The sequence below is a fragment of the Pteropus medius genome, unplaced genomic scaffold, assembly GCF_902729225.1.
Source record: "Pteropus medius unplaced genomic scaffold, Ma_sr-lr_union100, whole genome shotgun sequence".
Taxonomy (NCBI): domain Eukaryota; kingdom Metazoa; phylum Chordata; class Mammalia; order Chiroptera; family Pteropodidae; genus Pteropus; species Pteropus medius.
This window is the reverse complement of record NW_024355206.1, coordinates 462,733-487,067: the sequence shown is the minus strand read 5'-3', so window position 1 is coordinate 487,067 and position 24,335 is coordinate 462,733. Positions and strand designations below refer to the sequence as shown.

Sequence of the window (24,335 nt, the reverse complement as noted above, 5' to 3'; positions counted from 1 at the left end):
GGAGCAGTGTCAGATGGGCAGATTCATTAGAGTACATTGTGAGTTGAATTTCCACAGCTGCTCAGAGATGGACGTATTACTCTGCCATCATAAAATATTATCCTTTAATTGTTTAATACGCAAATTCAAGGTGAGCATCGGAGCAGACCATTCGACTTATGAGCCACTTTTTCTTTAGCCCTGAATTCAGAGTGTCAGTTCTTGAGAGGAGGGGCTACTCTGTGCCCCAGGGCCTGGCACAAACTACATGCTCAGTAAATACATCAAGCACCGTTATTTCGTTTGTATTCTATTTGTTGAGGTAATCATAAAGACCTTCTTAATTTCAAGGACAAGGAAATAGTCTCTATGTCTTAATGGGGGAGTGACAAGGTTCTGGAGAGCAGGTGGGACCAGAAACATTGCAGAGCCATTTTGTACAGTTCAAGCAGCTGTTGACTTTCTTTCGAACCAGTCCTTAGTGTGGCCTCTCTCAACAGCATGCGCTATTGACCTTCGGGCTGGATAAGTCTGCTCTAGAGGGCTGTCCTGTGATTGTAGGATATTTAGCAGCATCCCTGGCCTCTACCAGCTCCCCATTATGACAAACGAAAGCGTCTCCAGATATTGGCAAACATCCTCGGGGGGACAGCATCACCTCCAGTTGAGAACCACAACTCTAGATGAGTGTTCTCCACCCTGTCTGCCCATTAGAGCAGCTGAGGACCTGTTAAAACAGCGGGCCTTGCTCTGGAAGAGTTAAATCAGAATCTCTATGGTTGAGGTGTGGGCTTAGGCGTTTCTTTAACAACTCCCTGGCGGTTTTGTTGTGCAGCCCCAGAGAACTAGGTAGTTACATAGAGACTCAGGGTCACTCGGAGCTGCTGCGGTATCAGGGTTTTTGCTTATCTTGCTATGAAAGAACATTTCCCAAACGGCTTCCTTCTTATGTTCATGGTGGTGGTTGAGATATTTGCACGCACTTTGACCAGCATGAAAAAAATGGGGTCATACCCCAAATTCCTATTTACATTTTCACAGTGCATTGCAGGTTTTCAGTGGTTTTTATAGGTATTCTTATTTGAGCTTTACATGACCCTGGAGATCCCCAGTTTATGTGACAAGGGAAGTGTTGCTCAGGGACCTTAAGTAACGCGTGCTGGATTGCAGTCCGTAATGCAGTTTTCTTGTCCTGCATAGCCACTCATCGCTACTTGTGTTCACCAAGGGCTGTCTGGTAGTAAAGTAGGTGCTGGGCCTCCCCCGTCCAAGTGCTGGAGTCGGTTACAGCCTGTCTCTGTAGGTGAAAGGGTAACAAAAGGCTTAGCCAACCGAACCTGAGAGGCCAGGTGCCAATTTTATGAGGCTCTGCAGGCTTCTTGGGGCATAGACTGTTAGCCCAGTGTCAGGCTGTGAAAAGGGTTCCAAAGAATGACCCATCACCCTGAATAGACGAGAATAGCAGACGCTCAAAGGTCTCCTCATGGCCCCTCCGCCAGGAACCATGTTGGACAGAGAACACTCAGGTCCAATGTACAGTTCATGAATACACAGCTAATGGGCCCTTGTAGGCCAGTGGATGTAAAAATCTCTCTTTATTTATAAATCTCATGTAGCGCAAGCCCAGATGAGCTGGTTTCACTTTGCAAACGATCAATTTAGTTTCTGAGAAGGAAGCTTCAAAGTCTCAGACATTAGCAAGGTAGGGAAGAAGGAAGTGGGAGACAGATAGATGGTCTTAGGAATGTAATAGGCTATGTGACCTGCCCTGTGGGGCCCCCCAAACAGAGTGAATGTGAACCCCTCCTCTCTGAGGCTGGCCGGGGCTGCTCACTTGTGCAGAGTGTTTTCTGTTTCACATCACCGCAGAAGCCAGTGCATTCTGATCGTGTATCTTCTCACCCTGCTGCCTCTGGTGCTCAGAGGATATATTTTGGGTGAAAAGCATCTCTAGAGATGGAGAGAGGTTTGCGATATGGACTAGCTCTCTGGAGCAAATCTGGCATTGTGTCTTAAGAACCACAAACTCATTAAACCCTTTTGACCTCGTGATTCCATTTCTTGAAATCAGTTCCGAGAAAATAACCAGCATTGCAGACAAAAGCATATGCACAAAGATGTTCTTCGTTGAGTTATTTGTCAGGTGGAAAAAAATAAGTTGTGAAACTTCCTGCTCAGAATGGTCCCGACCGTGTAAATACAGGACATAGTCATGTGTGTACAAATACGAGGAATAAAACGTGCTGACAGCAGCCGTGCGTTTCTCGAACAAGTATTGGTGAAGCGCTTGCTATGTGCCAGTGTCCGCTAGATGCCAGAGACACACTGAGGACGGAATCAGTACAGTCCCTGCCTCTAGGATTTCACTGTCAGAGGAGTTTGACAAATGTCATATAAGAGCAAATAGACATATGTGATACAAAGAAAGGAACGGTATGTAATAGAAAGAGTAGCAGGGATGACAGGATGGAAGTCAGCAAACTGTGGCCCACAGGGCTGGGGCTTGTTTTTGTTTTTACAGTTGTAAAGGATTGCAAAGAAAAAAATAGGAAAAAGAAGAATATGTCACAGAAACCATAGAACATTTGCAAAATAAATTATTTACAAGAAAATATTTATTCTGTTTTTGTTGTTGTTGTTGTTGTTGTTATTTTTAACGGAAAAAGTTAGTTGAGCCCTAGTTTGGAACATCACAGATGCCTCTCTAAGGAGATGACATTGAATCCGGGAATTTAAGAAATCTAAATAAGAGTTAGCAAAAAAATATATAAATAAAAAAAGTTTCCCCACTGGAACTCTCGTTAGAGGAAACTTGAAAAATATTTCAGTCTAAAAAGAGCTTTTTATTGTAATCTGGGTGCTTCTGCAGGTAAGGAAAGAAGGAAAGATATTTAAAGGGCATGCTGCTATAAATAAGCTGCTTCTGCTAGTCACTGTCCTCTTTCCTGAAATTCCTTTAATATATGGTTGGTTTGATTTTAAAATACCACCAACTTATTTTCACTTTTCTAATCCCGGTTCTTTCTTAGGTCACAGCCTATTCTCTGCTGCGCTGCTCATAACAACAATAGCAACTTTCATTAGTTGTGCATTTGCTTTCATGCTAGGCATCCTGCTAGATACTTTCAATCTGCTGTCCTACATAATGCTAACAACTCTGCAAGATGAGCACTGTTATCTGAATTTCACAAATAGGGAGCCATGATCAGAGGGGCTGAAGGTGTTGCCCACGGCCATGCTGCTGGTAATCAGGGGAGCCAGGACTGTGGCCCAGATCATCTTGCCGTCCAGACTGGGCTCTTTCTTTCATGGCACCTGTCAGTGCAGGCTTCTCCCTTGTCCCAGGAGGGGTACTCCTTTTCCTCTGTGGTGTTATCACCCACGAAAAGCCCTTCTCACCCCACTCCCCCAATTCAGCAAGCAGCAACCATGGTTCTTAATTTTCTTAAAAAGCTCAGTGCATCAGGGGACATTGCTCTAATATGCCACTGAGCTTGTTGAGTGGAATTGAAGGGTGGTAGACTTTCAAACTAGTCCGTTATCTGCTTCCTGCTAAAGTAATTTTTGATAACTCCATTGCACTCTAATTTTCCAAATTTATTGTCTTAATTTTTCCGCTAAAGACAGATTTTAAATGAGTTTAATAGCACAGCCATTCCAGAGGAGTCATTCATTTCATATTTCTCTTCTCTGTGCCTGAGCCCACCTTTCCTCCATTGTTTATTTCTGTAGACTCCTAAGACAGTGCAGGGGAGGAAAAACTTCTTCTCTCTACATCCTAGGTTCAAATTAAACTGACAAAAGACAGATTAACAAGAGAAAAACAGAGTTTATTAACACATACTGTGTGTATGCACATGAGTAACTCAGAGGAATGGTTAGAACTTGGGCTCAGATAGCATCTTCACAAAGAACTATAAATTTGTAGAAGAGCGACAAGACAAGGGAAAAAGGTTTTGGGCTTTCCTGCATGGTAAACTGTGGAAAGGTAAATACATGGGGAAACCTAATGGAAGATAAGATTGTTTTAGTAAGGTGTTTTTCTCCCCCTTTTTTATTATATTTATCATTAAATCTATTTCTGTCAGTGGATGTGGACTCTCCTGAAAAAAAAAAATTACAGTTTGTATTGTTAGCAGAGCCTTTTCCTGAATCCTTCTCCACTCTCAATGCACCATAGATAATCAACAATATATCTTTCGAGATGGTTTGATACAAAGATGTTCAAATGCGCAACAGAGAATATATTAAAAAATGGTACTTTGTGCTTATTACGTGCCAGGCACATTGCATACATAAAGTCATTTAACTTACCCAGAGATCTCCATTGATAGGTATTAATCTCCTCATTTTGTAGATGAAGAAAATGAGGATCAGAGAAGTTACTGACTCTGACAGTAGGTCCTACAACCAGAAAGTGCCAACCCAAGCTCCACCCCAGGTGTGCCTGCCTCCAAAGACTATGCTCTTTGCCTCAGGCCAAGCTGCTTGCTTTCGCATGCGTCCCCGTGCTTAGATGCACTGTCATTTCTGAAGGAAGTCGTTCCATTTCCAAAGTTATGAGATCTCACAAGGAGCCTGCAGTGTTTCCTTAAGAACCGCACTAAATCAGTGGCTGTTTTTAAAGCAACGAATATATCAAAGTCAGTAAGGTAACTCATGTGTACTCCTCTTAGTCCTGTGTCTGGGCTGATAAGAGTCTCTGCTGATTGAATTTAAGCCTGCTTTTAGGCAAATGTGGGGCAGGGCAGAGAGTTGTTTTTCTTTTTTTTTTTTCTTTTTGGTCTGCTGTTTCTCAGCTGTCTTGAGCTCAAAATAATCCTTATACCAAAATGGCGTATTTTGGGTGGCATATTCTGAACTTCTACAACAGTATTTTTAGAGGCATTTCGTGTTCCCTCTAGTTTCTCTTTTGCCTTGGACAGTGAGGTTTGGTAGCAAAAACACCAGGCTTGGAGCTAGGATACTAAAAGGGCAGGTGTGCAGATCCTGGGCCAGCAGCAAGGCTCCTGGAGAGTCACTGACTTTCTCGGCCTCCACATGTGGTTAAGCTAAGGGGTCGGATTCAGTATCTAACCTCTAAGATTCATTTATTCCTTTGTGTGACTGGTTCAGTCAATACATAACCAGGAGACAGAAATTATACCATATTTGAACAGAGAGATTTAATATAAAAATTATTAATTGGACAGGTAAAATATTTTTAAAAAGCATACTGAGGTTTATGAATGCAGGGAGAGGTTGCCACTCCTAGGGATAGGGGAATAAAGGGAAGAAATGGGAATTATTATAACTTAGAAACTCAGAGAAAGGGCCTCATGGAGCTACAGTTCAGATCTCTGGAGAGTGGCCCTGGCCGGATGCTGCTGGTGTGGGCGAGGAGGGAAGGGCAGGATGTGGCTGGTTCTGCTAACAAGATTCAGATGCTACCATGGAAAGACATTGCTGCTGCTAGTGGAGAAGTTATTTTTCCAGTAAAATTTACAGGAGCAGAAAGCACAGGTCTCTCTCTTCCTTGCTTCTCTAACCTTCAAGCCTCTTTCTAGCGTCCCCTACTGGCAAGGCCTAGCCGGGAGTGGCCAGCAAGGCACAGTGTGGTTAGTGGACAGAGTAAGGGCTAGAAGGATGGCTTCCTAGAAGGGTGGCTTCCGAGCTGAGAGACTGGCTCAGTGTTTATAGCTTAATAACTAGCACAGTGTTCATCGCTGGGATTGCAAATCGGTGTCCTGGAAGGGTCACTCAGGCTTGCTTGGTGGAGATGAGTCATGGCAGTGGCAGATGGTTTTAAGATACCCTCAATGGTGAGCAAGGCAGTCCTGCTAGCCACAACAATGGCTCAGAACTGAGAACATTACATCTGCAGGGAACCAGATGTTGAAAACTCTTGGCTGGTCAGAGCTGGATCAGGCAGATCAACTCATAGTCTAGCCGAGAACACTGGCCCACACATTATTACAATACAGCATGACACATACTATGTGTCGGGTTTGTGCATTTTGATTCATCATCTCTAATGTCAGTGACCTGATATAGTGGGAAATCAGTAAATTTTCTGAGCTGGGGGCTGGGAAATTGATGAAATAGGGGGAATAGAAAATCCTCACTCTGTCATTTCTCTGTGAGTCTTCCACGTATGCAGAGAAACCGCCCAAGGAGAGAACCCAGGAGCACACGCTTGGCAGTTTCCCCTGGAATTCCTCATCTGGCTTCATTCAGGTCTTTGCCCAAATGTCCCATCTCCATGAAAAGTTCCTGAATCACCATATTTAAAATTGCCACCTTCCACACCGGCTCTCCCTATTCCTCCCTCTACCCCCCGCCTCCACTTCGCTGCATTATGTTTTCTCTGTAACCTTTTTCAGTAGCCCACTTTTTATATATTTTACTCACTTTTTTGTTTACTCTCTTTCCTACTTCCAGAGTGTAAGCAGGGATTTTCATGTGTTTGCACCCTGTTGCTTCCCTAATAGCAGGCATTTAATAAATACTTGTAGACTCACAGGCATATTTCATGAAGTGACGTCATCTACTGAAAAGTAAAAGGAGGTAACATATTTCATGGCTTTGAGCAATATAGAAGTGAAGAGTTATAATGCAGGCGAGTGCAGAAAATTTTAGTGTAAATCATTAACACCAAAGTTATCATCTCATTTCATAGAATAAAATAATAAAAGTTATTATAATGGCATCCCCATGTTAACTGCAGCATTGTCTACAGAAACAACCTAAGTGTTCAGAGGAGAACAAATGGATAAAGAAAATGTGATTTACGGATTTGTTATACACATGCACACACAGTGGAATATTATTCAGCCATAAAAAAGAACAAAATCTTGTCATTTGGAACAACATGGATGGACTTGGAGAGCATTATGCTAAGTGAAATGCTAAGTCAGACAAAGGCAGATACCGTAAGATCTCACTTATATGTGGAATCGTAAAATGAAACAAAACACCAAACTGATAGATACAGAGAACAGGTTGGTGGTTGCTGCAGGGAGTGGCGGTTGGTGGTTGTGTGAGAAAAAGTCGAAAGGTACAAACTTCGATTTTAGAATAATTAAGTCTTGGGCCGGTAACGTACGACATGGAGATAACGTACAGCATGGCGACTATACGTAATCACCCTATATTGCATATTTGAAAGTTGCTAAGAGAATAAATCTGAAAAGTTCTCGTCACAAAAAAAAAAAAAGATTCTGCAACTGTGTATGGTGACAGATGTTCGCTAGATGTATTGCAGTGACCATTTCACAGTGTATACGAATATTGAATCAGCATGGTGTACACCTGAAACTAATATAATGTACATCAATTAACCTTCAATAAAAATTAATTAATTAATTAATTAAAGAAATCTGCCACTGGGAAGATAAAGCAGAGCGTGGTTAGAGTTCTGCTTTTGGGGACCTACCTTCAAGCCCATGTACCAGCTAATTGCAGCTCTTTATACTGGTCCTTCCTAGATACATCTGCATAAATAAAGCACCTGCAGGTCTAGGAGAGGCTTCCTTTCTGTGAAAGACAATTTATATTCATTGTTTGATTTGCAGTCAAGGCTGGGCAAAAGGGTACTTCTGAAATTTGTCTTTAGCATTTTGTCTGCATGAAAGCCATTCTGCAAAGTTTCCTCCCTGGGTTTAGTCAATACTGTATATACTTATCACAATCTTTGATAATGAGCGAGCATGCAATATTTAATAGGCAAGGATTATTCGTCTGCTTCCGGAGGTTTGCCACCTCTGTGAGGATGCTGGCTTTCATTAAAATACCATATACATGTCTACAGCAATATATTTATATGATAGCTTAAATTAACTGATTTTATTATAAGGCAAGTTGTAGTTCCATGTGCTTAAGAAAAGACAGCTCATTGGTGCTCTCTTCCACATTCCCCTAAGAAATTTGAACATTGGAAAAGGCCCTTTTGGGATGTATAATAAAATTTGGATGTTTAAAAAATAGCTCATCTTATTGGCAATTGCTGTTTTTCACATGCACTGTCTTCTTCCTTCCCAATTGTCCCTGTTCCTGCTTTGCTTAAAAATAAAATGACAGCCTTTTCTTCTCCTGTGGATTATGTACCTAAAAGAGTAGACTTTACGAAAGGCACAGCAAACCCAGTTACGGTTCATCTACTTTAATATGTGTACAATGTGTAAACCCATGAGACTGTTTTTTTTTTTTTTTAATAGCATTCCTATGAAGTCGAATTTGTACAGAACTTCTAATTTGCCATGAACATCTGTCACACATTCCACCTTTTATGTCAGTGACGTGGCATTTCTAGGATGCATAGAAATGGGCGTCTGATTTTCTAAAACATCACATGGTCTCTAACAATTGTATTCTCTCTCTCTCTCTCTCCCCCCTCCTCCCCGCCCCCAGGGCTGATAGTCTACCTAGGAATGATGGCAGGGGCCTTCATCCTGGGGGGTCTGGCCGATAAGTTGGGGAGGAAGAAAGTCCTCAGCATGTCTCTGGCCGTCAACGCATCCTTCGCCTCTCTCTCCTCCTTCGTGCAGGGATACGGAGCCTTCCTCTTCTGCCGACTCATCTCGGGCATAGGGTGTGTAATCTCAGAGCTTCCTGCACCACTGGATCTTCCTACACCACTGCTCCACCCATCCTGGTACTCGGCTCTGACTGGTACCTCCGGAAAATCCTGAACTGAGATTTTTGTTCAGCTTCCAAGATACTATATTAAAGTTGAACCTTAGAAAGGGGCCAGGTTGTAAAGTCAGTGTATAATATCAAAATAACTTGATGTTGCCTTGGCCAGTCTTTCAGATTCACTGGGTTGATTCACCACAGCCTAAGGGTGGGATCTAAGCAACTTGGTTTCTGCTATGACCATTTTTGGTATATGACTTGATTCTTTCTTTCTGACATTTTCTCTCTGCAGTATTGGGGGTGCTCTGCCCATTGTTTTTGCCTATTTTTCTGAATTCTTATCTCGGGAGAAGCGAGGAGAGCACCTCAGTTGGCTGGGCATCTTTTGGATGACCGGGGGCATCTATGCATCTGCCATGGCCTGGAGCATCATTCCACACTATGGTGAGCACTTGCTTTAGGACTGCCCTGCCTGCCCTGCCCCGGGGCCCTTGTTGCTATGGCGCCTGTGACATTTCCTGTTCTCAACCTTATTCCCTACATTCACACACAGTTCCTGTGTATGACCTTGATCTTTCTAAAGAACTGACACTGGAGACACATTGCTAATTTCAGTATATGTCTTTCTGGAAATAATATAGTCTGTCCTTCCCCCCTTCTTCCCTCCTTCCCTCCTTCCCTCCCCTCTTGCTCTTCCCTTCCTTTTATTTGAAAGGATTTCACCTGTTATCTCCTCCAGTTCTCCTCCCCTGAAAAAGTTATAATCCCATCTTATAGATGATGTAACAGAAGCCAAGGGAACTTGGTGATTTGGCCAAGGTCACACCCCTGGCATGACCTTGAGTCCTGATGTTCCCCGCTACCACCCTGAGCCCCCATGCAGTACTCTCGTAGACTGCAGAAGTAGAACAGCCCCTCCAGACAAGTCTCGGTTTTCAGCCAGGACAATTTTATTATCCTGGATAATTTCAAAAAATGGATTCTCTAGACAGAGGTCTGGTAATGTTAACTTTCACTGTCGGTTTGATTAAAATTAAAGTAGGGAGAAGGCAGCAGTTTTGAATTTGATTATGCCTTTTGAGTCTCTCGGGCAATAAATACCATCGACATCCTTCAAAATCATTTTTGGCAAACCACCAATTATGGGTGTAGGCTTTGCCATGAAGTAGAATCCTATAGACCTATAGGGGGTAGCAGACCACTGCCCTGAAGCTAACCGATGCTCTCTGCTTGTTAACACCCTTGCTTCCCTTGTTTTAAGTCTGATCCTCTGTGTTCTGCGCCACAGGAGGCTTCACGTATATCTTTTTAAAGAAGTTTTAGTACAGACAGTGCCTATGTATCAGTTAAAGTAAAGCTGGGGGCGTTACCATGATAATCTAATAACCCCTGAAATCTCAGTGGTTTAACACAATCGACGGTTCTCCCTCCTGTAGAGTCTGGCTGATGTGTCTGATCTGTGGGTGGCTCTGTCCCATTGATAATTTGGGGACTCACTCCGTCTAGCATGTGTTTCACCATCTTCAACGTGGAGCTTGAGGGCCTCTGGTTTGGGAAAAGAACATGGGCAGTTGCACATGGGTGGTTTAAAGAGCAGGCTAGGGAGTGGAGCACATCCTTTCTGCTCACGTCTCATTGGCCCCAAATCTGTAATATGATCACACTCCACTGCAGGGGACACTTGGAAATGCCACCTAGCTGTGTGCCCGGAGAGAAGAAACGCCTCCCCTCCCTCCGTAATTCTTGCTGTAGCATCATTTCCGCTGTTAACTAATGCAGATGTGTGAACACTGAGAAACCATTTCTACATTTAAATTACGTGAGGAAAACCCTTTTTGGGGAGGGGGTACAATTACAGTCTGGATCAAAGCTGAGTCAAAGCAGTGGTGCTGTGTAATTTGAGACAAGTTGCTCCATCTCCTCCAGCCTTGGTTCCTTTACCTACAAAATGGAGTGGGGAAGGAAGCAAAGAGAACTGACTGTAGCAAGTCGTCCAGCCCTAACGTTCTGCAACACTTGGGATGCAAAGGGCAGCGCTGGACTTGCTTCCCTCATAGGAAGCACCAGCAACTCTAGGCTTCCTACATGCAGACTGTTTGCATCACATGGGGTTGAGTAAAGGTCTTTGGCTCCCCTCCGATTGGACCAGCTTTGGTCATGTGCCCACTTCAGCCAATTGCTGTACCCCAGAGGATACCAGGGCCTGAATGGTTTCCATACATTTTATTCCTCGCTCCTGGCACTGGTGCTGGGGTCAGTCCCACCCAAACCACATGTGTGCGTGGAGACGGAAGGACTGGGGGATGTCGTGAGGGGAGCAACCCATGATAGTCACTATAAACCACATCATTTTCTCAATTCACTTTACACACCCAAACACATATCAACATCTGGGTGTCTGGTTTCTAAGAAAGCAATAAAATCATTCATGTTGGGAGCACGGTGACCAAGACTGAATGGGATGCCCACGGTAAAGGGGCTGCATGGCTGCTGGCTGACCACTGCTGGACAGTATCAGGGTTTGTGTTTAAATATTTTATCCCAAATGGACAATTTTTTTTTCATTTGTATGCCTATATGAAATCTGTGACTTTTACATTCCATTTAAAATAATACAAGTTTCTTGGATGATCTGGCTCAAATGAAAGAGGCATTAGCTTGGGGGAAACCCATCCTAGAAATATGGTGGACTTGAATCACAGTCTAACAGCAGTGATTGTTTATTTTAAGCCTCATTTTACCAGGACTAGATGTTTTGTCCATAGTGAACCAGACATCTGACGATATTTCTCAATACATCTAAGACATTAATCCTCTAACCGCTCCCTGCCCCCCTTCCCCTCAGCAGAGCAAATGCAAAGGTAGCTACGGAAAAGAGACTGATGTTTGTGCATGGCTGTGCTACCCATTTAATTGTTTTTGCAAGAGTGAAGGGATAGGAGGTCTTGGCAGCAGGAATTTGGGTGACCGAGTCATTGAGAAAGAAAATTACAAAACTCAGAATGTTTTCCTGGGGACTCAGAAAAAAATGGATCTATTATGGAAGATTAATTCCCCCTGTAGTCAGCACCACCAGCTGTTTGTAAAACCCTGATGCAGAAAAGTAGGGCAAGCTAAAAGATCAGTGAACAGAACAATCCCTGCCTCCGAATTAATAGCTGTTTCATGTATTTGGGAGCAGTCCACTGTTTAATTTTATTTAATTTAAGGCCCCCAAAGATGTGCCTTGTAAACGTGATAAGTGCCGATTACTTAAATCACCATAAAAACCATAGAGAGACAGGAGGGGATAATGGCTTTTGGATAATTTACACATACTATTATAAAGAAAAAGTCATTTTGAATCAGAGTTCTAGTAAACACCTGCTTCTGCCCCTCTTCTCTCTTTATCCACCCAAGTTTGGCTGCTGTGTAATTTTCATCAACTTTACTTCTAATTATGCCAGAATAGTTTTTGGATATGAGTTGAGAATGTGTAGATATTACTATGATTCTGTCTTCCTCTTTCTACAGTCACTCTCAGGAGAAAGGAAAGGCTCTGTAATTAAAATTGGAACAAACCAACTCTAGTGAGAGATGGAAGGCGAAGGGACCACGCTATGCAAAAGAGATTTGATTCTGACTGAGAACATTGGATGGCGTGTGTCTTGTGTGGCCAAATGTGTCAAAGCGGCCGCCGTGTCGCATTTCCCCACCCGGGTTCTTTCTGGCTAGTCCTTTACTTGTGTAAACAGAGTGGGAAATATCCGCAGAAACAGCAGATATTGTTTGAGTCCAGTGCAAGTAGAACAACCTGAAGCACAGTGAATATTAACAGAGAATTCAAAACATCAACTACCCAGCACTGAAAGTGGACGTGGGGTGTATTTTTAAGTCAATGGAAGAGAAATTTCATAGCCAAAGAATGATTACTCTATGAACTTTAGATTGCAATATATTTGATTATACAGTTTCATCTTTTTAAAAGAATCCTGTTGGAATTGTCTTCAGAGAGACTTTGACTGGCAGGAGAAAACAAATCTATTTTATAACCTTGCTTTGAAAAAAAAACAGTTTCTTTTGTTGACGTTCATGTATTTTACTCAACATCTTTGGCGCTAAATGCCATGCAGCTATTTGTAAACAAATCTGAGCTACACTCAAAGCAGGAGAATTATTGTTGGTTGCCAGGAGCATTTTCATGTGATGAATCTGTGCGGGTTTCAGTACCTGTGTTCTACAGCTATGAAAACCCATCAACACGATCGAGGTGTGAGAAACTCAGGATTTGCTGATCTATGTGAGTGCAAAGTGCAGGCTCTTTCTACGTGTTCCTTAAAAGAGGATGTTTGAAATAATGTTCCATAGATCTTGAAAACAATTTCCGAGAATGAACTTTAGAAATGCTTTGAATAATGCAAGCTGCGTAAGAGCTGATTACTTCTCCATTACAGTGATGGCAGAATTCCTTAGAATATAACTAATTTTCTTTAAAATTAAAATAATAATAATAATGTTATGACCGACAGTGTTTTTCAAAGTGTGACCCTGAACCCTGTGCATTGGAGTCATCTAGGGGTCCTTTGACCTGGATAAGAGGGGTCCTCTCTTGAGAACTTGGGTCACAGAAGGCCCTGCTCTGGCTTTCCTCCACCTACGGCCCTTCCCATGAGGAAAAGAGTCTCTGAGGCTGTGACCCCCACTCCATCGTATCTTGTTCTGGGGACTCGGGACTCGAGAATTTCCACTAAACTCAAGGGATCTCGTCAAGGACACCCATTCTCACTACAGTGGGCCCCTCACTCTGTGGGAAGGGCTATGGGTGGGAAAAGAAGGGGTCCCAAATGGATGGGTCCTGTCCCCCACAGTTCTGGGCCTGGCCTTCCAGCCCATTGTCAAGGCAGGAGGATAGAACATCTGTTATTTAAGTTTGTTAACTTAAATTTCAGTGGCTATGTAGAAATATGGGATGTTGCCTCTATTCATACTCACATCCAAGGCCCCGTAAAGGTCAGGCCAGGTCTGCTAGGGGGTTTTCAGCGTGCGGATTCCCAGCGTCTATCCCAGGCTTGGGAATCACAAGCTCTGGGAACGTGGCAGAGAGTCCGCCTTTGAACCTGCTTCCTAGGCAACGCCCTTGTGCCCTGCGGTTGGAGGGCTGGTGCTTTGGGGTCACTCTCAGGTAGTCTCAGAAATCCTCTGGCTTCTTCTTCACAGGCTGGGGTTTCAGCATGGGCACCCATTACCACTTCCACAGCTGGAGAGTGTTTGTCATTGTCTGCGTGCTGCCCTGCGCCGTGTCCATGGTGGCTCTGAGGTTTATGCCCGAGAGCCCACGGTTTCTGCTGGAGGTGAGTCAGCGCCCCGGCCCCAAGTGAGAGCGATGGGACAGCAGCAGTAGCCAGCCCTGCTTGCTTAGCCCCTTAGGCCCTCCTCCTCCCCTGCTTGCTCGTTGCAAACCCCCACCCTGTCAGCCGACCTGGCCTATCGTTAAATCCAGCTCCATTGCTGTCTGTGCTGGTTGCATGTCCTGGATCCATGGATGCCTGAGTACAGGGGCTCAGGAGTGTTTGTCACCAGGGAGATGTTAAAAATTGTCCTCTGTTGTGTATTAGTGTCCTAGGGCTGCTGTAAGGAAGGGCCACAGACTGAATGGCTCAGAATAACAGACACTTATCATCTCACCATTCTGGAGGCTGAAAGTCCAAAGTCAAGGTGTCACCAGGGCCATGCTCCCTCTGAAGCCCTTAGGAAAATCCTTCCTTTCCTCTTTTCCTTGGCCCACAGCTGTATCACTTTAGTCCCTGCCTTTGTCATTTCACAGTGATCTCCCTATGTGTCTCTGTGTCTTCCTGTAAGGAGACAGTCATATCGAATTAGAGGCTCACACTATGACCTCATCTTAACTAATTACATCAGCAGCAACCCTCTTTCCAAATGAGGTCACATTCTGAAGTACTGGGGTTTAGGACCTCAGCATGTCTTTTGGGGGGACACAGTTTGACTCCTAATATGTCGTGTCTTTTGCTTTATCCTGTCAGTGAGGAAAGGACTCCGGCCCTGCGGGCCATTCAGCCTCACAACTATGAGTAGTTGCTCCTGGTGTGTAACAGTATTAATATTGAGCATTGAAGGGACGACTTTATTATTCTTAATAACCTTCCATGATGGGCTGGGGACAGAAACTTGGCCTCGTCTTTCACAAGTCCTATGTGGTGACAAGTCCATGTCCCGTCGCCTCAGACTCAAGCATCAGCACTAATCAGCGAGAGATTTTTTTTATGTCTCTTTCCTTGGTTTTACCAGATGGGCAAACATGATGAAGCTTGGATGATTCTCAAGCAAGTCCATGACACCAACATGAGAGCTAAGGGAACCCCGGAGAAGGTGTTTACGGTGAGTGTGTGGTCGCCTGTGCCCACAAGAGGGGGCCTCTCCTCTTTACTGGTTGGGTTTGCTAAAAAAATAATTTTATTACATAAGCACATCACAGAAAATTTGTCAAAAGAAGAATTACACCCTTGACATTCTTATCACTGTGTCATAATTTATTCTTTTCATTTCAATGGATATCCTTCTCAATACCAATAATTATTAAATGCTAAAAGAAAAAACTAGCTGTAGTCATATTGGGGTAAACATAATTACATGTATTTACACATACGTGTTACTTAAGAGTTCTCATAAGCATTCTACATGTTGTCTCACAATATTCATAGCCATCTTTTTAATGAACATTAATATTAGAGATTGATTTTGTCTGTTTTATTACCTTGTTCTTGTAAATACCGCTGCGATGAACCTTCTCACACACATCATTCCTTCCCCTTTCTTCATCTTCTGAGTTTCTTTTCCAAAAGTTGGCACCCAGATATAAAATGACTGGTTCCAAGAACATGAATATTTTTATAGCTCTTGAGATACATTGCCAAATTACATTTCAGTCGGGTTGTAGCAGTCTACAAGACCACAAGCATTTCTCTATGCTCTCACCAGCAGTGGCTGGTAGCCTGAATTTTGTTTCTTGCTAGTTTACAAAGTTAAAACAAAAGTAGTAAATGGTAATTTCCACGAAGATCTCTAGTGAGTAACCTGGGTCTGTGCTCCTCCCCACCAAGCTCTGTCACTAAGCCCGAGGAATGGCCATTGCAGCCATCTTAGTTCACCCGTTTGCTTAACTTCCTTTCAGGCCAATTGCAAATCCATTTCCTCCAGGAAGCCTTCCTGGATTAGCTCCCGCCTACATGGGGGTGAATATAGCTTTTCGAATTAGTGTTTTTGTTTTCTTTGGATAAATACCCAGAATAGAATTGCTGGATCATATGGTAGTTTTATTTTTAACTTTTTGAGGAACCTTCGTCCTGTTTTCCATAGTGGCTGCACCGATTTACATTCCCACCAACAATGCACAAGGGCGCCCTTTTCTCCACATCCTCGCCAACACTTGTTGTTCATTGTCTTTTTGATGATGGCCATTCTGACAGGTGGGAGGCAATATCTCGTTGTGCTTTCTGTTTGCATTTTCCTGATGATTAATGATGTTGAGCCTCTTTTAATACACGAATTGGCCATCTCTATGTCTTCTTTGGGAAAAAGTCTATTTAGATCCTCTGCCCATTTTAATCCAATTGTTTTTTTGTTTGCTTGTATGAGTTCTTTATATATTTTGGATATTAACCCCTTATTGGATATATGGTTTGCAAGTACTTTTCCCACTCAGTAGGTTGCCTTTTCATTTTCGCTGATGATTTCTTTTACTGTACAGAAGGAGTACATACTTTTTCTTATTCTATTGTGTTTTTAAAATGTATTATGTAGCAAAATCCCCTTTCCCCACCACACGAATGTGCACACACACACACACACACTGTTGCCTGCATGGGCTCTAGATTTCTGTGAGGTTAATACTCATTAGGGATAAACTTTTGAATTTTAAGGTAGAATCAGCTCTACTGTGGGCAAATCAGATATAAATGAGAATTCAGTGTCTTATGACCCACTAGTTTCTCAAAGGCATGATCGAGTGAAAAGTCTCATTTTGTCTGCAGTGGGATAAAGATTGCTAAGAGATGCTATATATATGTTTGGTTAAGAATCACTAAACTAGAGGACCACCAGTCTCCTCTAGCCCTCAATAAGTCAATAAAGTCAGTTACATTAAACTATAAATTGAAAAGTGTGATAAAAGTAGGGTTAAGATTCCTTAGCCCATCTTTGCTTTCCAGGTTTCCAACATCAAAACTCCCAAGCAAATGGATGAATTCATTGAGATCCAAAGTTCAACAGGCACCTGGTACCAGCGCTGGCTGGTCAGATTCAAGACCACTTTCAAGCAGGTATGATTGGGGACAGGTGGTGGATGAGCAGGAGCTCTACAGAAATCTGTAACCTCAGTGGGAGAAAACTAGAGACCCTGAACACTAACATCAACCCAAGGCAGTGTGATGGGGAGGAAGCAGCCCTGCATAGGGATGTGTGGGCCCTTGCTCATGCCCACCTCTCACTCACTCGGAGCTCTTCAGCCACAAACTCTCGAAAGTTTAGTTTCTTATCTTTGCTCTTCTTTCCCCAGGTAGAGACTTTGAATGTAGGAAAAAATGTCTGGTCTGAGTAAACATCTTTCTCTCTAGCGTCTTCTCTTTAAATAATCCATAGGAAGAAACGAGTGAAATAAATGACCCCTTGAGGTTTGTTAGTGATTTCTGAGAAAGTCTTCATGAAGGGCAAGGCCATTTCTCCAGAGAAGTGGCTTCCACGGGCCTGTCAGCTTTTGAGCATCGAGGCAGCCGGCCAGAGTCTGCCGAGACTGGGTGACGTTGGTGTGTGGTTGTTAACGTTTGGAATAGGAACCATTCCCGCAGGCAGGGAGCAGAACCCAGTAAGGTTATTCAGCGCCTTGAAAGCCCCACTCCATGTGCTTTTGATCGTGTGCATGGGGAGATTGTGTTCCCAAGGGAGATGCTAGGGACTGTTGGAGGGTGAAGCCAGCCAATAAGGAGAGAAGAGGCTTCCCTTGTAATTTGCATAGACTTGCCACTTCGGGGAGATACCGGCTTCCTAGGCAATTCATTGGGAAACCTTAGAAACAGGCTCTGTGAGTCACGAGTTCCCACCTTAACAGCCGTTCTCTGGTGTGCACTACAGGTCTGGGATAATGCGCTGTACTGTGTGCTGGGGCCCTACCGGATGAACACACTGATTCTGGCCGTGGTCTGGTTCAGCATGGCCTTAAGGTACGGTGCGCCTTACCTGCAAGTTCACTAATGTCTCTGATTGTGTCGTGCCTTGGGTGCCTCATCTGTAAATTGAGGATTACACTCAGTTCTAACGCGTAGAGTCTGTATCAGATTGGATGCTTTCAGCTGCAAGTAACAGGCAAGCCACTCTAGTGGCTTCTATAATGAGGGCATTTCTTATCCTTGTGACAAGAATTCCGCAGGGGGGCAGGCTGCAGGAAGGAGGGGTCTCAGCCTCTGGCTAGTTCCCATCATGACTGCAATATGCCTGTGCTGCTCTTGGCATCCTGTCCGCAGGAGAAGGAGGCTGCCTGTCTCCAAGCCTCCCTTTTTAACAGTGAGGAAACCCTTCTCAGGAGATGAGCGTCACACACCTAAGGCTAAACTAATCACTGGCAAAAGGGCTGCAATTTCGCAGATTCTAGACTTATCAGGATTTGCCTCTGAACTGACAATATCTTTGGCTTTCCTGAGGGTTGATACAAAATTAAGTTTCTGTTCCAAGAAAGAAGCGAGGAGTGAGTGTTAGTAGGCAGTCATCAGTGTCACTGTGAATGTTAAATAGATAAAGCAGGAGGCTCTGCAGTGATGTGCCCTATAATAAGGAAATTTTAATGTAATCTGGTGATTAGCTGGCTCCTCTCTCAAACCGCAGGCTCTCACCCCAGTCATCTCATTCACCTCCAAAAACATGACTCTCTTTTCTGTGCAAGTTTAGCGGTCCACGTAAGCATTTCGAGGCTGTGTAACTGTACATGTAAAGTGCTTGCAATAGTTTCTGGCACCTAAGTGGTTAATTGTTGTGATCAACTAGGAACTTTCAGCAAGATTTTAAACTTCCATCTATGATAGTGCTTTGTTCATGGCCAAAGACACGCTCCCTTGACCCAGGAAATTAAATTCTTCCTAACGACCTCTTTGATTATGGGAGGGACATGTCTAATTTCTTCTGATACCTATTCATGGAGACCCAAACACGTAAAAGTAGTGAAGAAACCAGTCCATCTGGTTTATCTAAGCTAGAAGGTAACATTTCAGAAGCCAAAGATGATAGATACCAGGATTCGAATAATCAGTAGTTTTAAAATATGTTTTACTTATAGTTACTTATGTCTGATTCTATTTTGCTATGTAGGTAATACATTTCAAATGTTGAAACAACAGAGAAATCTGACATCCGTCCCTTCCCTCCCTACCCAATTCCTTCTTACTCCTATATGTAATTATTTTTCATTTTCCTATTTCTCATTTCAGTGTTTCCTTTTGCAAATTTAAGCAAATATATACTTATATTTCTTCATTGTCTTATTCAGAAGAACGTATTGTTGCATTGTTGAGTGTGAAAAGTACTCAAGAATATATTCTGCAGACCCCTCATGCCAGTAAATTGAGGTTTTCCTCATTCTTCTTTACAGCAGCATAGCGCATGTGCATTTCACTCCACAGACAAGTACCTTACTCTGATCAACCAGGGATTTATTGCAAGACTTCTGGGGAGTTTTCAGCCTTTTGCTCTTGCAAAGAGTGCCACAATGAGTAACCATGTTTGTAGGCTACTTTATATTGGGCAAGTTTATCAGTGGACTAAATTCCTAGGATTGGGATTAATCTTGGAATAAATTCCTAGGATTGGGATTATGGAGTCAAAGGGGGTAAATCCATCAGTAATTTTCTTAGACACTGATCAGTTTCTTCTACAGGGTGTTGACAGTTTCATCCCCTTTCCCAGAAATGTACGAGTATCTGTTTACTTACAGCCTCAGCAACAGAATATTTTGGCAAACTTCTGGGTTTTGACAATCTGGTAGGCGAGAATGGTAACGTGGTATAGTTTTAATTTGAATTTTTTCTTATTATGAATGGGATTGAGCATCTCTCTCTCTCTCTCTCTCTCTCTCTGTATATATGTATACATATAGTGACTTTTTTTTGAGTTGATTATCTTGAATTTTCCAGGCATAAAATTATGTCTTCTACAAATAGAGATAGTTTTACCTCTTGCTTTGCAGTTTTATATTTCTAAGTTCTTTCTCTCGTCTGAATTGGCTAAGACTTACAATATAATGTTCAATAGTAGTGCTGATAATGGATCTCCTGGTCTTGTTTCTGATGTAGCAGAAATGTCTTTAGTGTTTTCCCATTAAATAAGATTCTGCCTTTTGGGCTAAGAGATATATTTTCTTACATGGTAAGGAAGTGTCCATCAATTCCCAATCTTTTGATGTTTTTTTTTTATCAGGAATGAATGTTGTTTTTACATCAGATATCCTTTTGTTATCTGTGAAGATGATCATAGTTTTCTTCCTTAGATCTGTTAATATGATGAGTTATATGATTATCTTTTCCCATAATGAATGACGTTAATACATTTTAAATGAGCTTTATCTACATCAAATTCGGAAAGCAGACTCTGATCATGAAAGAATAAAGCTGCTCTGTCTTCTCTGTTCCAGTTACTATGGCCTGACAGTTTGGTTTCCTGATATGATCCGGTATTATCAAGATGAAGAATACAAGTCCAAAATGAAGGTATTTTTCGGTGAGCACGTGTATGGTGCCACAATCAACTTCACGATGGAAAATCAGATTCACCAACATGGAAAGCTTGTGAATGATAAGTAAGTGAGAGACCATGGGTTTTCCCCAGATCAAGGTGACAGTCCATGGGGACTGGTCTTGGGAAAGAGCCAAGGAAAGATAGAATTCAGTGTGATGGGGAATGAACTCCAAGGCTATTGTGGCCTCACAGTTTATCGTGGCTGCCAGAGACACGGTTATTCTCCTGGGAGCTCTGTCTGTACTGTGTTGACTCTCAGTCATCCCTCATCTCCTGTTGCTGATTCATCCAAGGATGGAGTCATTTGATGAAGGAGGGTTAATCAAACCATCTTCCCTGAGACCTCTGATGGAGACATGCAGGGAGCTGTCACCCTTTAATGGTGACTGCCCAGAGCTGTCACTGCTGAGGTCTCTGCACCAATCTACTGCCTGGTTGTTGAGCTTTTATTTTTGATTCTGGAAAACTCTTTGGGCCAAGGCTAACATGACACTATCGTATGTTATTCTTTGACCCAGTGTCACTTCCAAGAGGGGATGAGCATGGGCTTTCCTTAAGGGTGTTGTCCTTTGTGGGGAAGAATGAGTGAGTGGAGTGTGAGAAAAATCCTGCCCACATCTTTGTGAGGCTGCTTCCTCAATACGTTTTCCTCTTCTTCCTTCTACTCCTGGGACAAATGAAATGGACAGTCCAGCCCACCGGACTTTAAGAATGCCTCTCTGAGGCTGCACTCTGAAGGCCCCAAATGGGTCAGGATAGGACTGAGTGTACCCAGGCCACATTATTTATTCCTCTGCTATATCCCTTCTTGAATAGTACTCAGCAAGCTCATCGGGTCAGGCTATGAGGTGGCACCAAAATATCATGGCCCAGGTAATTAAGTGCCAGTGATATAAACTGCCCCGTATTTACCGCCTCTACCAAGAGTTAACACCACGAACTCTCTCGTCCAGGGCATGGTCCACCTCCTCCACCCGCACCCCGCTCTGGGTCTGAGTGAAGTGGCCCTGCCCATGACTGTTAGCCACTGTGGGGAAGGAGTGTACGTCTGGGCGAAGTACAAGCAGGATGCCTTCTGCAGTCTAGTCCACGTGGCTCTTACAGGCCAGACCTTAGCAAACGTCCACTGTCATTCAGGATGAAAACATGTGAAAAGAAAGGGGGACTATTACTCCTACCACTATGAGAACTTAGGGGAGCAAGGTTAGGACCAAGTAGCAGTGGACATGGAATTTGGATTTTCAGATGACTTTTTCAAATGCAGAAGCTCGGTCACAAACATTTACACAGTCACGTGCCCAGGCATGCACACACCATCTGCAAGGACACTTCGGAGCCACCGTTATGTGTTGGGAGTGGCCACTCCCAAGCTAGTGGCGATGGAGCCAGGATTTCTCCCTCTTGGAGCCCTTCACTAGAAGTCAGGAGATGTGTGTTGGTATTGTTGAGGAAGAAATGTTTCCATTGCCTTGTTAGAACATTTTACAAGTGTTGAAAACTAAAAGACGTTATAGATAATGGCTAGATGTCATTCATGGTATGACATCATTCCCTGCAGAGACGAATTCACCAAAAGAGACCTCACTGATAAAGTTCTTAGTGTTCAGTGATCCTCTATTGTGACATTCATAATAACAATGATAGTAAATTAATAAGGCCAATAATAATAATGATGGCAGCCAACATCATTGAGCACTTCTGTGTGCCACGTGCCGCCTTAAGTGCCTCTCATCTAATCTTCACAGAAACTCCAGGAGGCAAGAAATGTGCTTTCTGCTTTACAGGTGGGAAACAAAAGCTTAGAGAGGTCAAGTGACTTGCCCAAGTCACACAGCAAATATAAATAGAAACATCTCTCTCACAACCCAGGCATTCGGACTCCAATCCTGTATCCTTGACATCTACAAACACCGTCTCATTGGGAAACTCTCCAACCTCACAGAGGCCCTGTTTCACATGGGGTTTTCTGCACTAAAAAAGTTAATTGCGATGCCAGAGCCCTTATGATTGATTATAATAGGCGGGTTTTGGAGTTCTAAGACTTAGCTACGAAGAAAATGGGAACTTGTGGTCCATTCTGTTCTTTTAACCTTTCTTATCCTCCTGACACTTTCGGCAAGCTGCTAGGTGTGAGTGAGGAAGAAGCAAGACTTCATGAAAGCGGCTGTCTTGTCTTGTGCTCCCAGGACCCCAGGGGACAGTAGAGTTGCTGCCAAGGGTGTGGGTATGCATAGGCATGCAGGCAGTTGTCTGGGAGTAGGTGTAAATGTTCTGCGTACACAGAAGTTCTACCATGTTTCTGTGTGATTATTAAAATGTGAATTCCTTCAAAAGTCACATAGAGTTCATTTTAACTTGTCATATATATGTTTTTTAACCAATAGATACGAAAAGTGCAGCCCCTTGAAGGCCCTAATCCCCGCCCCAGCAAATTGTTGAATGAAAAGGGTGTTTTTCTCCTTGGAAAATGAGGAACCTTTGAAATTGACCTAAGGAAGAAACGAACCTGTTTTCTTTTCTTGGCTTATGCTGCCATCTCCTGGCCATGAGCTAGAAAACACCTCATCTTAAAAAAACTCGTCTCTTTGGAGTTAAATTCATGTTCTTTGGCTTTGCCAGAGGAGGCATGGGGTGGCAGTTTTCCATTTGTACCAGAGTTCCCGATTTGAATTTATCCACACCTTGCAGATTTCAAATTTAGGTAAAAAATATTTACTTTATTGACTGTCACTGCCTTTGTGTAAAAAAGGGCTTCAGACTTTACCCAGAGATTTTGTCAATAAAGGAGCTTCTATCGAAACCTGTACTTTATCCTGCTGTGAGACCAATCCCTTTGGCCCCAAGAAGGAACAAAGGTACACAGATGAGTTTTGGCCTTCTCTCCAAGCATCATCGGCAGCTTCCTGGCACATTTACATGATCTTGCTTCAGAACTTTGAGTTTTTGGAAAATGTAAGAAGGCAAAAGAAAAAGTCCATATTTTAAACTCTGAGCCAAAATATCAGGCCAAGCCTCTCTTATCATTAATTAAAAACAGGATAGCTTTTTGTCCCAGAGCACGTATTAACTAATTAATTAATTTAATTACTTTCTCCATTTGGGAAAGAAATTCAGCTTGGCACAGCTCATTGCCGTGAGAGTTAGGATGGGGGAAGGGGATGATCTGATTTAAACCTCTCTGTGCTGCACAGCAGGGAGGTGTGCCTGATTCCCGTGTGCGATGGGGCTCATGACCCGGGAAGTAATGTCGTAACCCCGAGCTTTCCTGATAGCAGAAAGCTGATGTTGCAGTCTACTCAGAGTTGGGACCTCAAATGGCAGTGAGTAATCTTCACACGAGACAACTGGCCAGTGAAAAGTAGGAGAAAAGCTCTCATGAGTTCCTATTGAAGGTTAGGGGTGAATAGCTCAGAATGAAAAAGAGGTTGATAAAACTCTAAAATGAGGTATGTAGTAGAACAGGGGGCAGGGAGGGCAGAGGGAGAAAGAAAACAAACACACAGCTGGAAAAGAGATGGTCCTTTCGCACATCACACCGAAATCTTACCCGCATTGTGGAAAGCTCCTTGCAGTGGGGCACAAATGAGAATTTTCTTTAGCTGCAGTGGGCCTGGTTCAGTTTAGCAAAGCTCTATGAAGCTGCCAATGGCAAGAAACGTATAAGTGTGCCTCTGGCTTCTGGGTCTGAGGAAGTAAGCATGTTTGAGGGACTGGGTTATTGGCTGTTATGTTTTCCACTTCTGTACCTGGTCATGGGCTTTGTTTATTTTATTTATTGGATTATCGTTTCCATGTTAATTTTCATGATGTCTTAATCTGTTCAGGCTACTATAACAAAATACTATAGACTGGATGGCTTATAAACAACAACTCAAAATTGATTTCTCCCAGTTCTGGAGGCTGGGAAGTGTGAGATCATGGCATGGGTAGATTTGGTGTCTGATGAGGACTCGCTTTCTGGTTCCTAGCCA

At 43.1% G+C, this 24,335-nt stretch overlaps 1 protein-coding gene across 5 annotated transcripts in view; it reads left to right on the top strand.

Annotated features, from left to right (window-relative positions):
- Nucleotides 1–24,335, top strand: part of SV2B (synaptic vesicle glycoprotein 2B) — a 106,117-nt gene that overhangs the window by 66,919 nt on the left and 14,863 nt on the right. For all 5 annotated transcript variants that reach the window (XM_039858254.1, XM_039858257.1, XM_039858255.1 and 2 more), the window contains 7 exons: nucleotides 8,368–8,548; nucleotides 8,885–9,036; nucleotides 13,789–13,922; nucleotides 14,878–14,967; nucleotides 16,797–16,907; nucleotides 17,716–17,804; nucleotides 20,261–20,425. In XM_039858254.1, coding sequence (XP_039714188.1) covers nucleotides 8,368–8,548; nucleotides 8,885–9,036; nucleotides 13,789–13,922; nucleotides 14,878–14,967; nucleotides 16,797–16,907; nucleotides 17,716–17,804; nucleotides 20,261–20,425 — 922 coding nt within the window. The remainder of the gene's footprint in view (nucleotides 1–8,367; nucleotides 8,549–8,884; nucleotides 9,037–13,788; nucleotides 13,923–14,877; nucleotides 14,968–16,796; nucleotides 16,908–17,715; nucleotides 17,805–20,260; nucleotides 20,426–24,335) is intronic.